The following is a 16,600-nucleotide window of genomic DNA, read 5'->3' as shown; positions in this document are numbered from 1 at the left end:
CCAACAGTCAAATCAAAAGGCAGTAAGTCATTCAATGAGCAAAAAGGTACAGAATTATACAAGAGCAAAACGGCACCACGCAGGTAATACTTGAAAAAGAATCAGGGCTTTTACGGAATAAGAAAAGTAATGGCAGTCTTATAAATAACGATCGCGAGGATATCACAGCAGAGCGGGTGGGTCCGCATTTCTAGAAATCTCGGTCGCGTCCCTATCACCCTCTCCCTTTAAAACGCTTCCCTCCCTCCGAAGAAGAGGACGAAACTCTGCAACTCTCTCTCTCTCTCTCATCGCTAGAAACTAGAAACCCTAATCGCGAGAAACGCTATCCTGTTGGTTGTGGGTTGGAAGAAAACCCTCTGTTTTTGAGGGAATTTTGGGGGGTTCCAGAATGGCGGGAAACGACTGGGTTAACAGCTACCTGGAGGCCATACTCGACGTCGACCCGGGGCTCGGCGGGGCGAAGACTTCGCTGCTTCTCAGGGAGAGGGGAAGGTTCAGCCCCACGAGGTACTTCGTCGAGGAGGTGATCACCGGGTTCGACGAGACCGATCTCTATCGATCATGGGTTCGGGTGAGCTTCGATCCTGAGTTTCGCTTGGAATTGTGGTGCGTAGGGACCATCTGGTGTTGTGCGTGCTTCTTTTGGACGAATTTGGTAGAGTTTCGATGAGTTTTGGTCGTGTTGGCGTTTTGATCGTTAATTTTTTTCGGTTATTGATTAGGTGATTTTCACTGAATTGTTGTGGTTTTTTGGTATTGCTGAGTTGGATTTTACGGTCGGATTGCGTTTCTTTAGAGATCGGATACTGTACTTCTGGAGCTTTTTAAGGGAAGGCTTAGTTTTTTATCTGGCTTGGAAGAATTGGGTTTGGTTTTTTGTTATGTTGTGCTGCATCCGTGACACTTGAAGTTTGAAAGTGTGTTTACGTTACTTCTCGTTCTTTTTCCTCCGTGCGTGTCTTTTGGCGTGCATGGTTGATACATCGTTTACCCTTTTATTATTGGCTTTCTAGTTTGAACTGTTTCTTCTGTAGAAGTATGGCTTTGTTATTGAGCTGTTTTCTTAGTCTATTGATCGCTTCTGGTTTCCTGGTAGCTGGTGGTGCTTTCGCAGGATTTAGATTTTGCAAAATTGGAAACGAATATTGCTTTTTTTCTAGTATTTTGATGGATTTTTAGATATATTGGTGGATCGTTTATCCTCTTTTTTTTTCTTAATGATTTTCCGCTGCTGTTATTTTTTCGGTGCCCTTTTGCATTCTGATATCAGTATCTGGTTGATCCAACTTGGTGGTTTTGCTTAATCAGTGAAGATTTTGGGCGCCTTCAAGATGGCTTTTGTCATTGGGATACTCTAGTATTTTTGTTTTCTTTGGATAAGTTTTGTCTGTTGGTTTTTGCAGGCGGCTGCAACAAGGGGTCCTCAAGAAAGGAACACAAGGCTGGAGAATATGTGTTGGAGAATATGGAATCTGGCGAGGAAGAAGAAGCAGGTTATGTCGCTTAGCTCTTGTCTCTTTTTCTTATTTAATTATATATATTAGTCTTTTGCATGAGTTATGACATCTACAATCTGCTGTTTTGTCGCTATAATCATTATCAGCCTATTCCTAATTTTCTCTTCTATATGTTTTAATTTTGGGAAGGTGCTGCTGGAAATTGTTTGGGTGTGCCCTGACAATATACTTAATGCCAATGCGCATACAGGATGTCATCTTGGCTATTGGCGTCAGTTCTACTGTCCATGTGTCATGTAGAGGGTTTCCTGAGATTTTGATGACGAGTCAGATTTGTTTGGGTCAAAGCTGTTTCTTAAATAAACTAAGTGGCTATTTCTTGATGTGCTAAGTTTTTTTGCTTATTTTCGTCGCATCTTACTGAGCCTCTGGAAGATTGCACAATCCCTAGGATGATTATGTCACACTTATGGGTTCAAGAACATTCATTTTTTCTTATTTGCAAATGTGCTTTATTGAGAGGCTGATAGATGTTACAAAAGTTGGAGGTGTATGGGATCTTTTTTGCCAGTCTGCCAGAGGCATTGTGTGTCTTTACTTGCGGTATCCATTCTTCTAAGTGTGGCTGCAATCTGCTTTTGGTTGCATTTACCTAAAGTTTTTCAAGCCTATAGTCGTTTGATCATCTAAGTTAAAGAAAATCCTTCTTCAATGGGATATTTAATTGCTATATTGTGTAATTGGTCATTGCGGAATGAAAAGAATGGAGCTAGAAAATCTAACAAGGAATGGTCCTTTTATCTCTTTTTGAATAAGTCAGGTTGAGGGTGAGGAAGCTCAGCGTGCAGCTAGACGCCGTCTTGAACGTGAAAGAGGCCGTCGAGATGCAACTGCTGATATGTCAGAAGACCTATCAGAGGGTGAGAAGGGTGATGCGATAAGTGATATTTCAAGTCATGGTGATGGAAAGAAAAGAAGAATGCCTCGAATCAGTTCTGTGGATGCGTTTGAAACTTTGGCCAGTCAGCACAGAGATAAAAAGCTTTACATTGTTCTAATAAGGCATGCACTTCAAATTGCATGTTTTATCCATCATATATTAGATGTTTGTTTTCATGCAGTGAATACTTTTTTACAAATCATGCTCAAACATGTTCATTCATTTCTAGAAATAATGTTTATCGTTGATTTTCAAAGTTGTGAAAGAATATGCACATTATGAGGTTTTTATTCAAACATCAGTTTTCTGTGTTTTTTCGGTCGGGTACTTCAATGGTTTTAAAATGTCAATATTTGACTGTAACTGCCACTATTTTATAGTAATGAAAACGTTGGAAACTGTTTGATATGCCAAAGTTTGTGCTCCAATTTAATTTGCTCACTTGGGCATCCAAATAGGCACAGTTGATCAATTAAGAATTTAGGAGTAGGATATCCTGGTACTTTGGAGTATGGAATACACAATGTATGTGTTTTCTAACCAAATATCCTTTAACTTTACAATAACTCTGTTGTTCAGGGACATCTATAATATGTAATTTAATTTCTTTATCCTATACCAATGTTAACAATATGCTTGTCTGCCATCTATAGCGAGCTCCTATGTGACTTGTTTGTTCGTTTCCAATTTCTATATGCAAGTTGAAATAAAGATTTTATATCTTGTATAGATGTAAATTTTGTTGACATAATTTTGTATATTATGTTGCTATGTTTTGCACTACCTTAACTACACCTTTTGTATACAGACATACAAAATGAGGGCCTCTAAGGGCTTACAAGATCATAAACACAAAGTGCACATGCGTACACATAAGTCTTACTAAGGGACAATACAAGAACACAAAAGCACAACACAAGTACTAAGTGCATTCAAGACATCAAATAACTAAAGAGAAGAACACAAAATATAAAAACTGTTCATCTTATTGAGCATGAATGTTTATGAGAAGCATTAAATACAAGAGAAAAAATTAACCCCTTTATTGAGCATGAATGCTTAAGAGAAGCCTAGGCACATCTTTTGACAACTAAGAACACAAGTTAAGTAAAATTTTTATAAATCATACTTGTGAAAGACTGAATATATGGAATGTCGGTTTAGTAAGCAACGAAGTAGTGATGGGAGTGTAGTGAAGCTTGGTGAGCAAGATATACCGGTGAATGATTATTTCAAATATTTGGGATCCATCATTCAAAAGTATGGAGAAATTGATGGAGATGTAAATCATAGGATAAAGGTTGGGTGGATGAAATGGAAAAGTGCTACTGAAGTGCTGTGCGATCGTAGAATGCCATTGCGGTTGAAGGGAAAGTTTTATAGGACGACTATTAGACCCGCTTTACTATATGGTACGGAATGTTGGGCTGCCAAGAGACATCATATTCAAAAAATGAGTGTAGCTGAGATGCGGATGCTTAGATGGATGTGTGGAAATACAATAAAAGATAAGATTCGGAACGAAGAGATACGTAAGAAGGTAGGTGTTGCACCCATTGAAAATAAGATGCGAGAGAATCGTTTACGGTGGTTTGGACATATTCGGCGAAGGCCTAATGATGCTCCAGTTAGAAGGTTGGAGAAATGGGAAAATATATTAGTTAAAAGAGGTCGGGGTAGGCCTAGGAAGACTTGGATGGAGATGATAGGAAAGGATATGAATGCTTTGAACCTCACCGAGGACATGGCGTTGGATAGAAATGATTGGAGGAAAAGGATTCATGTGGAAGACCCAAAATGAATTTCTTTTTTGGTTCATATCGCTGACCCCAATTGTTTTGGGATGAAGGCGTAGTTGTTGTTGTTGTATACTTGTGAAAGACACAACACCATTTCAAATTATTTTAAAAGATATGACAATTTTGTAAGGAAACGACTTTGAATATATTAGGTTCAATAATAAACCAATACACATGCACATGAAGTGCGAATATACCCACTAAAGGGAAAAACACAAGCACATAATGTGCTAACACATAAACCCACAAAGGGGCAAAAATGCCTATAAGGCATAAGTTGATATTATTGAAAAGAGGAAGGGTGTAACACCCATTACATGGAGCAAAGGCTCCTCCAAAGGAGTAAATAAATTACAAGGGGGAGACCCCTATTTATAACAAGAGAGGAGCCACATAGGGGGCTCCCAAAGGAGTCGTTGGGAGCCCCCAACGGTCACATTTGTGACTGTTGGGGGCTCCCCAATGACTCCTTTGGGAGCCCCCTATGTGGCGCAAACCACAAGAATGAATAAAATAAAAAAGAAAAATAAAAATAAAATTACAAACATATTCCAAATGGAATATGCGTAAAAAGGGAAAATGACTAAACTACCCTTATGCCTAATAATAGAGAATTATATATTTTATATATATAATTAAGAAGATACATATGCATATATACCATATATGTATATGTATCATCCTTTATATATATAAAATATATATAAGATTACAAAGATTGAATGATACATTTTAACACCCCCCCCCTCAAACTTTGCGTGGAGGAACGAAAAAATTGAAGAATGCAAGAGGAAGAATCTCAAGGCTTCAAGAGCCATCAGTCCGAATGCCATTGAAATTTGCAAATGTCTTCCTCCAAAGTCTTTAACGATGAGCACCTTTCATGATCTATCCAAGGTACTTCTTTTCCTCTCATCTTCAAGATCCTGTGGAACAAATCAAGAAGAGGTCCAAGTAAAAGATATCTTTGTACTTTAATCAAGTGAAATATTCCAAATAAGATGAATTAACCAAAAAAATCATATCATATAATTCATCCAAAAGTAATGGTGCAAAAAGATATTCTATGTATAATTCATCACAGGATTTGATGGAACAAGATAATTACTCATGTATGCAAAATGATTTTAGAAAACCAATTTTTCATAATCATATACCATGTTGAAGAGGGAGCGGAAATAAATTACAAGAATGCATAATGCATTCATAAAGTCCAACATTGGACAAACCCAACCTCATAACGAGGAAAAACATAATGGTCCACAAGGGACACCACAAGAAGCCTACGAAGAGGCATAAGTTGCACATAATTTATTGAATGAGGGCCAAAAGGCCATAATGAGCATATGCATAAAATATCATGAAATGAATCAACCCCTAAAAGAGTCATTAATGATCATGCTTCAATCATACTTTAGTCAAGTAATATGAACCGATAAGATAGAAAGACAAGTGTTTTTTTTTAGCAAGTCCTTTGAAAGCGATTTCAAGAGGGAAATGCTCAAAAGAGTGTATAAAACACAAGAGTTCAAAAAGGTTTTTAAGTCCACTTAAGAGGCAAAATAATGAGAGTTATTTGAGTAGAGAACCTTACACATTTAGGAACATCTCACTCAAATGATTGCAATTACAAAAACTCATTTTGCATATCAAATATAAAAGGTCACCAAAAAATCAATTTGATTTTAAAATATGCATATTAATGATATGATTCGCTTGTATCTTTAAAAGACAAAATATGAATGAAATTTCACAAATTTCAAAAATAAGTCATCAATTACAAGCAACTACCTCATTAGTCCTCCAAAACCCACAAATCAAGTGTGTAAGCTACTAGATAAAGAACATAAATATAATGCCATTAAAGGCCAAGGACACACACAACGGTGTGTAAAAGAACCTCTTGTCTACATGTAATAATACTTGAAATGAGTGCATCAACGAAAAGAACAAGAGAATGCACATCAACATAGATCAAAAGCATCTCTTGTCTACGTAAAAATACACTCAAGACCAAGTATGTTCAGCTACTAGAACAAGAGTATCAAGCCAACCATGGGCTAAAACACAATATATCTCTTGTCTACATAAAATGACACTTGAAATGAGTGAAAGAAGCCAACCATGGGCATACATCTCAGCGACTAGAACAAGGACACAAATGCCAACATGGACTAAAATCACACACCATGGTGTGAATCAACGTGCCTTGTCTACATATAATAACACTCAAGACAAGTGTGTTTAGCTACTAGACCAAGAGAGCAAAGCCAACAAAGGGCTACCAACACACAATGGTGTAATAATATGTCTTGTCTACATATGATGACACTTAGATAAGAGGTATAAGAGGAGAAGACCTTTGAGACAATAAAACTTTGTAATGACAAACATATAAATAAAACCATAGACAATATTTTGAAAATAAATATGTGCACATACTCACAACAAGAACATTTAGAACACTTGTGCACAAAAGCATGTAAAAGTATCTTTAACAAGATACTATAATCGATGGAACAATATAAATGTAGGAACATACACATACCAAGAGCACTTGGAACACTTGTGCACAAAAGCACAAAACACGAAATCACAAATGTGCAAATGCACTCATAAGATTCATAAGCAATAAAAGGTTGGGCAATAATCCCTAACACCCTTGAATTAAATATACCTTAAAACATTTAAGGTTCCAAGACACCATATATCCATCACATTTATATATAAATAAGAGCATTCATAAGATCAATGGCCAAAAGAAAACGAGTGACACACTCATAATTAGAGATCATATAACAAATCATTCTAGAGTTTCAAGGTGCCCATAACTCACCTCAACAACCATCTTTAATATGGTAATTGGACAATCTAAAATGACATAACACAAGGTGCCCTTAACTCACCTCAACAATTATCTTTAATAAACAATAAGGCCATACAAAAAGGATTGATGCATCATATAACTTGTGATGGATAAAAATAAATGTCATAAAAAGGCAATGAATACTTAGGGAAATCATTTTCCAAATATGTGATTTTACAAAGAGGGCCGATTCAAAGGTCCAACATAATTAATCACAACAATATGCCTTATAATAATTTTGCATAAATACGAAATTATGTTCAATCATGATCATTATAAAAAAGACTCAATAAACACAACATGAAATATTTAAGCAATGTCATGTTGTGAGGACGGATTTGGAACCCTAAGGAAGGCAATATATATCATCTCTTTATTGAAAAGAGAGTACCATGTGAAAATGTCTATGAATAGACAATACGCATACAAGCATGAATACTTTATAAAAGAAGTGTACGAAGACACTCTCACAACACTTGAACAAAATACGCAAAAAGCATAATATTAGCAAACATGCAATAATGCATGTATAAAAAGGAGCAAATGCTTGAGACTCTCAAGCTTTCACAAAGATGGTAATATTAAAAAAATCTCATAAAAAACCAATATTATTAAAAAGAAGCTTATAACAATCATGAAATCTTCTCAAAGAGTATATACTCATAAGAAGATTCACAAGGATAAAAAGGCCTCTCAAAGAGAGATCCAACAAACAAAAATCTCAAATGAGGATACATACGAAAGGAAGAGGGAAAACTTTATTAAAGTGGAGAAAATCCCCAAAGAGAATACTAGGATTGCGTTATGGCATAAATCTATAAACAAAAATTCATAATATTATATGACTTAATAGATTATAACCAATGACATGAATATGTTTTAAATAAACACAACATGAAATATTTAAAACATATGTAATAAGTATGCAACATTAATGAAGGCCATAAATCTTATAATAAAACATATTCTTGAAATTGATTTGAAGAATGAAAAGAGGATAACCATATTTTATGAGATCATTTTTAAAACTTAATTCAACCGATATTATAAAAATGCCTTCTTAATTAAACATTGCTCGTATGAAAAAGAACTCATTAGGTAGGAAAATAAAACATCATTTTTCAAAGACATGTTATTATGGAAAAAACTCATATAGGGCATTTTAGAAGGTAAACACATACCTTTAATATGAAATAATTATGATGAGAGTATGTGAGCAATGCTACATCTCTCACAAACATTTTACTTCTAACATAACTTTCTTTAAAAAACTTATTTTCCAAGAAAAGACATATGAAAGAGAATAATATAAAAAGTTCAATGGAATTGTTAAGAATCCAAACTCATAATGACACGGAGAACACAAATGCAAAAGCATATCTAATTCTTTATAATGCTCAATACTTAAAGAAATATAATTGCATACCAAACATTTTTAAGAAGCAAAAGAGAGAAACACATATGAAAAAACATATAATTCTTCATAATGCATAATACTTAAAGAAATATAATGTATATCAAATAATTTTAAGAAGCAAAAGAGAGAAATGAGAACTTCACCATTCTTCTTTAAAATTTCTTGAATAGCACGCTTTCCAATGCAACAAAGAGCAACTCGATCCCAACCTGGCTCTGATACCATGTAAGGAAACGACTTTGAATATATTAGGTTCAATAATGAACCAATACACATGCACATGAAGTGCGAATATACCCACTAAAGGGGAAAACACAAGCACATAATGTGCTAACACATAAACCCACAAAGGGGCAAAAATGCCTATAAGGCATAAGTTGATATTATTGAAAAGAGGAAGGGTGTAACACCCATTACATGGAGCAAAGGCTCCTCCAAAGGAGTAAATAAATTACAAGGGGGAGACCCCTATTTATAACAAGAGAGGAGCCACATAGGAGGCTCCCAAAGGAGTCGTTGGGAGCCCCCTACGGTCACATTTGTGACTGTTGGGGGCTCCCCAATGACTCTTTGGGGAGCCTCCCTAGGTGGCGCAAACCACAAGAATGAATAAAATAAAAAATAAAAATAAAAATAAAATTACAAACATATTCCAAATGGAATATGCGTAAAAAGGGGAAATGACTAAACTACCCTTATGCCTAATAATAGAGAAATATATATTTTATATATATAATTAAGAAGATACATATGCATATATACCATATATGTATATGTATCATCCTTTATATATATAAGATTACAAAGATTGAATGATACATTTTAACAAATTTTTCAAAAAGAAACAAAACAAAGTTCAATAATAAGTACAGATATGATTTGACATTTATAACCATGAATTGTTCAAATAAAACATCTAAATGTCAACAATACATGCTCAAGAAATACTAGATCATATACATACATATCAAATAACGCAAGTTTTGAAAACTTAGATTCAAACTAGATCTCATAAAAGCATACACATATATAATTTCACAAGATCAAACAAATATTATAAACCTTATAAAATAAACAAATCCAACGATAATCTTTTGAAAAAACATTTAAAGATTTTAGTTTTTAATAAAAATAACAAATAATTTTTTCAAGATAAGGAAAAAGAGTGTTTTTTCACAAGTAATACTTAAAGATATAAGATACATATCGGGTAAAGATTTTCCTTGAATCCAAGCAACACAACGATCATGAAGCACGAACCCGAACCAAAGAATCCAAAAACCCAAAAGAGGCAAAATACCAAGAAGGATTTCTTGATTCTGATACCATGTAATGAAATATGCGAAAATATAAAATGAGAGCTTCTAAGGGCTTACAAGATCATAAACACAAAATGAACATGCACATACATAACTCCAACTAAGGGACAATACAAGAACACAAAGGCACAAAACACGCACTAAGTGCATTCAAGACATCAAATAACTAAAGAGAAGAACACAAAACATAAAAAATATTCATCTTATTGAGCACGAATGCTTAAGAGAAGCATTAAATACTAGAGGGAGAATTAACCCCTTTATATAGACAAAAACGAGATCACTAGAGCCCTTGGGACCACCCCCAACGGCTCTAAGGCTAAGGACAATAATGCCCTTAGCTCAAAACCCAAAAAATAAAAATAAAAAATAAAAGAAAGAAAAACTAAAGTGACCCTTAATGGGCACAACCTATTACAATGCTGTGAAATGATGAAAAATACCCCTAGAGGGTTTTACCTATTACATCATTATAAATAAAATATCTATACATATATAGATATATACATGTACAACTTAACACTCTCCTCATCTTTTCATCTTTTTTGACGTGTTACATAGGTAATATAGTGAGGGACATTCTGCTTTACTACTATCAATCAACTCTTAAGCTGCTCTCTTAAATAAATTACTGAGGCAAAGCACTATTATATCGTTGTTTCGCAGAGAAGGAATGTTCTAGAAAAAATCCCCTTATCAATTATATAATGGGTGGATTTTTGAAAAAAAATGAGGGAAACAATGGAGTTAGCTTTGGTCCTTGTACTCAGCCGACACTCCTAGTATCTATGAGAAACAACAATGAAGACACTGAAGCACTCCTACAAAGTTGGCTAATAGTACAATGCTTTTTATGCAATCAGGTGAAATGATAACATGTGGTTTTGTACGTGTTAAGTGTTTAGACTGATTGTCTGTTCTAGGTTCATCACTAGACAATTTAATGTGATTGGAGCATAGAGGTCCACTGTGGACTATGTAACAAAAATTATAAATGGGAAACATTAGTGATTTTTTTTTTTTGCAATAAGATCTATAAATATTTTAAAATGCTGACTTTTTCAAAATAGTACAAGATTACCTTCAGTATCAGTTTATGAAAATTTCACGCTACCATCTTTTGGTGCTTTCCAGATATTAGAGATGTTTTTTATCATGAATATGAATTTCCTATACTATCACATGAACTAGAAATTTCAGCAATGTTTGTGGCACCGGTTATATTCTAGTTATGCACATGATTGGTAAGTTTCTCATATACATTCATGATGGGCCACCCTTTTGTGAAGAATTTTTTTTCTGAAACATAATTTAAAATATGACATTACATATAATTGATGAACAGACTAATGTATGCAAATATCAAATGCATGCATCTATGACTTGTAAATTATACTTCGGAAATTCTGAACCATGTGCTGTTGACTTGTACCATGCCCCTTCCTAACAATTTCATTCTTTCAACATCTGATCGGCAAATTTTTAAGCCACTTTTTCTGTTTTGCAGCATCCATGGTCTTATACGTGGTGAAAATATGGAGCTTGGTCGTGACTCTGATACAGGTGGACAGGTGACTTCTTAGTTATGAAGTTAATTGTATTGAAGATCCTCTTGATTGATTGCTCTCTGTTTGCTGTGTTATTTTTACTGAAGTATTATTTTACACTATTATTCTTAGGTCAAATATGTGGTGGAACTGGCAAGGGCTTTGGGCATGATGCCAGGGGTCTATCGTGTGGATCTGCTGACTAGGCAAATATTAGCATCTGATGTGGACTGGAGCTATGGGGAGCCAATTGAAATGCTGACCCCTGGAAGAACCGACAGTTTGATGCATGAGGATGGGGAGAGCAGTGGTGCTTATATTGTTCGAATACCTTTTGGTCCTAAAGATAAATACGTACCCAAGGAGTTACTTTGGCCTCACGTTCAAGAATTTGTTGATGGTGCTCTCAGCCACATAACACATATGTCTAAAGTTCTTGGGGAGCAGATTGGTGGTGGCCAACCAGTTTGGCCTGTGGCTATTCATGGACACTATGCTGATGCAGGGAATTCTGCTGCCCTTTTGTCCGGGGCACTGAATGTACCAATGCTTTTCACTGGCCATTCTCTTGGTAGAGATAAGTTAGAACAACTTTTAAAACAAGGACGACAGTCTAGGGAAGAAATATATGCAACCTACAAAATAATGCGTAGAATAGAGGCTGAAGAGCTTTCTCTTGATTCCTCTGAAATAGTCATCACAAGCACTCTACAGGAAATAGAGGAGCAGTGGCGTCTATATGATGGATTTGATCTGATACTTGAACGTAAACTAAGAGCTAGAATTAAGCGTGGCAAGAGTTGCCATGGTCGCTTCATGCCCCGTATGGTGGTAAGCCATGAAAACTCTTGAATGCTTTAATTTCATCCAACTTGATTACTTAATGTTCTATTTTGTTTGGTAATCAAGGCTGTTAACCTACTCATGTTTATGTTGGATGGCTGTAAATCCATATATCTGGTTTGTCAGGCTGTGTTTTGCTGCTTGTACTTCGCAGATAATTCCTCCAGGAATGGAGTTTGGACACATTGCTGCTCATGATTTTGATGCTGATAGCGAAACAGAAGGAAATGGGGATAGTTCTTCTCCAGACCCACCTATTTGGTCTGAGGTCTTGAAACTTTATCTTTTGTTCCTGAGGCCTTTTAGTAAATTTGCATTGTACTTTGGGATTACTCAGATATGACTGAAAGATTAAAAAGCTAAGTCACATGGATGTGACTGCGGATACGGGGATACAGCCATTTTTATGAAGTTTTTAATATGATTAATATGTAAGGGGGACATGATAGGGGGCCAAAATGGAGTATCTGTGTGACATATTTGAAAAGATATTTGTCTAAAATATGTCCTTTTTGTTTTTTGTTCAATTCTTTTTGGTTGTCATATATTGCAGTATCTTTTGTTTTTTCATTTTCTTTTTTATTGTAAAGCAGATAATGCATTTCTTTTCAAATCCTCGAAAGCCAATGATTCTTGCACTTGCTCGTCCAGACCCAAAGAAGAACATTACAACTTTAGTCAAAGCATTTGGAGAATGCCGGCCTCTGAGAGAGCTTGCAAATCTTGTATGATCACATTCCTTTTATCTGCATGATTTATCTTGTTGACTGACAACTTTAAATCCTTTCACATTCCCACGCCCTGGGCTATGGTGATATTTGTCACATAAGATTTTGCAGAGTCAATCGAACATCATGAAGTTGTTTATCATATTTTGTGTATGGATGCAGACCTTGATAATGGGAAATCGTGAAGGCATTGATGAGATGCCAACCACAAATGCATCTGTGCTTATCTCAATACTTAAATTAGTAGACAAGTATGACCTTTATGGTCAAGTGGCTTATCCTAAGCACCATAAACAATCTGAAGTTCCTGACATATATCGTCTGGCAGCGAAGACCAAGGTACTTATGCTTGGATTTCAAGATCCAATTTGATTTATAGTTCATTGCAATAAAATTCTTCAGAGTTTCCCTCTGTAATTTCTGTATGTTAAGACTTGAATGCTCCATCTGTAGGTGCAATATTTCATTTCTTTACCTGTTTCTTCCAGGGTGTCTTTATCAATCCGGCCTTCATTGAACCGTTTGGTCTCACTCTGATAGAGGTAATTTGTGTCTGGTGACATGTTTATGCTATAAGCATCGTCCTGTTGGCAAATATATGAGGTATAATGTGCATTATACTCTATTCAAACCAGGCTTCAGCTCATGGGCTGCCAATTGTTGCTACAAAAAATGGAGGTCCAGTTGATATACAACGGGTTTGTTAAAACTCAAAACAAATCTCCCTACCATTCCCCTCTCAAATGGTTAGTTATTATATACCTTATTGGTTTAAAACCAATATTACTGTCATTGCAGGCTTTAGACAATGGCCTACTTGTTGATCCTCATGATCAGCAGGCTATTGCTGCTGCTCTACTGAAACTTGTTGCTGATAAACAGCTCTGGGCCAGATGTAGGCAAAATGGACTGAAGAATATTCACCTTTTCTCATGGCCAGAGCATTGCAAAACTTATTTATCTCGTATTGCAAGTTGCAGACCAAGGCATCCTCATTGGCAATTTCAAGAGGATAACAGTGAAAATGCAGAGCCAGATTCACCGGGTGATTCATTGAGGGACATCCAAGATCTATCTTTAAACTTGAAGCTGTCATTGGATGGCGAAAAGAGTGAAGTAAGTGGCAGCATCTTGGAGTCTGAAGACAGTGTTGCTGGGAATGGGAATAAGATGGCAAACACTGTTTTGGCAGTATCAAAAGGAGTCATAAGTCCCAGCCAGAAAACTGGGTTGAATGAGAAGGCTGACCCAAACAGCAACAAGTTTCCTGCTTTGAGGAGGAGAAATCACATATTTGTCATTTCTGTGGATTGTGATGTCATTCAAGACCTTTCAGAGAATATCCAGAATATTTTGAAGGTCACACAAAAGGAGGGTTTATCAGGTTCTATTGGGTTTATACTGTCAACGGCTCTCACAATATCTGAGGTTCACTCACTTCTGGTTTCAGGAGGCATGAGTTCTACCGAATTTGATGCTTTTATCTGCTGCAGTGGCAGTGAGATCTACTATCAATCTTCAAACATGGATGATGGACTCATCTCTTCAGAACTTCCTTACATGGTTGACTTAGATTATGGTTCCCATATCGAGTATCGCTGGGGCGGGGAGGGCTTGAGGAAGACTTTGGTTAGTTGGGCTGCTTCTATTATCAGCAAGAAAGGAGAAACTGAAGAGCAAATTGTTACTGAAAATGAAGAACGCTCTACCAGCCATTGTTTTGCATTTGAAGTGAAAGATCCAACATTGGTATCCTTGCTGATTTTTTTGCTTCTCTTTTTTCAAGTTTTGAAAACATAGTTAGCTAATGCTTTGACAATCCAAACCAAATTTTGCAGTTATGTTCTCTCATTTGGGGCCCTTAGTTATCTACTATCCTAGGAACCAACCACTCTTGATTTTTCATAGTTATTTACATGAATCTTTTAGTATTAACACATCTCATGCAAATAGATGATTCGCCCTTGTTCTAATTGTTAGGTACCTTCAATCAAAGAGTTACGGAAGTTGATGAGAATACAGGGTCTCCGCTGTCATGTTATATATAGCCAAAAGTGTTCCAAGCTGCATGTTATCCCTGTACTAGCTTCTCGGTCCCAAGCTCTCAGGCACTGAAACTTCATCATTTTTCTCTTTCTTTTTTTCTTTAGTTGGTTATTTGAAGATTTTTATCACTCTATTGCCAGCTAAGTTTGCAATGTATTGTTTGTTTAAGCTTTTCTTCAACTACTTGACTTTGTGTCCTGAAAATAACTGTGGTATGTATCAACCGTTCAGGTACTTGCATATCCGATGGGGTGTAGAATTGTCGAACATGGTAGTCGTTGTGGGTGAAAGTGGTGACACAGATTATGACGGATTGCTTGGAGGGATGAACAAAACAGTAATTTTGACTGGGGTTGGAGACAGCAAGCATCGGCAGTCCTATGCCAACAAGGGTTATGCAGTAGAGGATGTGGTGGCATTTGACAGTCCTAATATTGTCCGTACTTCTGGTGGTTCCAGGACCGATGACATATTGTTAGCTTTGGAGCAGCTTGGTATCTACAAGCGCTGAGGGTGGCTTCCATAGACTTCGTGAATAAGCAGGTTTCTCTTCCCTCCATACTCAAGAACTATGCATTTCTTAATTACTTCTCGTATGAGATAGGTTACTAACTCTTAGATCCTAATTCTGTGGTGTCATCTTCAAGGTGCTAAGTTTGATCCGTGTCCTGTTTGGTGATGACTTCCATGTTTTTGCTCTCTTAATCCCTACTCAGGCCTATCCATGTTGGGAAGCTGCCTTCACTTAACGGACTAAGCTTGACTTGATACAAGTGGGGACTTGCATAGCTATGGTCTATGGACTCTTGACTCAGCTGGGCTTGGCCCATGCTGAGTCTACACCTTACACATCCATGATTCAACCCAAGTCCTTCCTTGGCCTGAGTCTAACTTTGAGTAGCAAGCTAAAAGTTCCCCTGCAAACTTGCCCTTGCTCCAATTATAGCACTGGTCTCTAGTCATGGATGAGCAATGAAGCTTGATGGTTTTCAGATTTTAATCCATGAGTTCTTGTCATGCATAATCTATACGCAGGTGTTTGGAGAATCTTGCTTTCAGTTGCCGAGGCCCTTTGGTTCCAAGATGGGAAGCTTGGTTCAGCCAATGATAAATGCAGTAATGATCATGATATAGGTGGGAAGAGGGTTGAAGATGACAACCCCATGGAACCAGATCAGTAATTATGCATTTGGAATTGATAATAAAATGGAAAACGAGTTTTGTTGTAGCTAATGAGTGTGGTACAACAGGCTTTGGTAGATCAGATGGAGGTCAATTTTCATACATACATATCACTTGGCGCTCTGTCATGATCAGAACATTGGTCCATGTATGAGGACTGGCTATTTACTGGATCATCAGTTGTTTATTTAATTCCGATAAAATTATCTATCAGTTGATTCTATATTTGGTTAAATATTTTGTTGTACCAAAATATCAAAAGAATTCAGAAGTATGTATTGCACAGAGATATAGGATGTTACCTTTTTTTTCTTGCTTGTATAGCATAAATTTTTTTCATCAGGATCATTAGTTATTGAGTCGTGCAATGTCACTGTTGGGCTTTTCTCATGATGACCGGGATTATTTGGTGAAAAAATTGAAACAAGAGAAGTTAACTCTTTCCTGGAATAG

General features: G+C 36.2%; 1 protein-coding gene across 1 annotated transcript; it reads left to right on the top strand.

Moving 5' to 3' along the window:
• The first annotated feature begins 279 nt into the window (after window positions 1-279).
• On the top strand, window positions 280-16,490 carry LOC149842020 (putative sucrose-phosphate synthase 1). Its single transcript, XM_089998840.1, has 14 exons — window positions 280-574; window positions 1,407-1,496; window positions 2,281-2,522; window positions 11,309-11,372; window positions 11,481-12,179; window positions 12,346-12,459; window positions 12,785-12,916; window positions 13,082-13,258; window positions 13,408-13,461; window positions 13,555-13,617; window positions 13,718-14,668; window positions 14,900-15,027; window positions 15,197-15,508; window positions 16,001-16,490. Exons 1-13 carry the CDS (start codon window positions 392-394, stop codon window positions 15,474-15,476), a joined length of 3,177 nt encoding a protein of 1,058 aa, XP_089854966.1. The 5' UTR covers window positions 280-391; the 3' UTR covers window positions 15,477-15,508; window positions 16,001-16,490.
• Window positions 16,491-16,600: the final 110 nt, after the last annotated feature.

The sequence above is a fragment of the Nuphar pumila genome, chromosome 3, assembly GCF_984573655.1.
Source record: "Nuphar pumila chromosome 3, dmNupPumi1.hap1.1, whole genome shotgun sequence".
Classification (NCBI taxonomy): Eukaryota; Viridiplantae; Streptophyta; class Magnoliopsida; order Nymphaeales; family Nymphaeaceae; genus Nuphar; species Nuphar pumila.
This window is presented reverse-complemented; position numbering and strand designations above follow the sequence as displayed.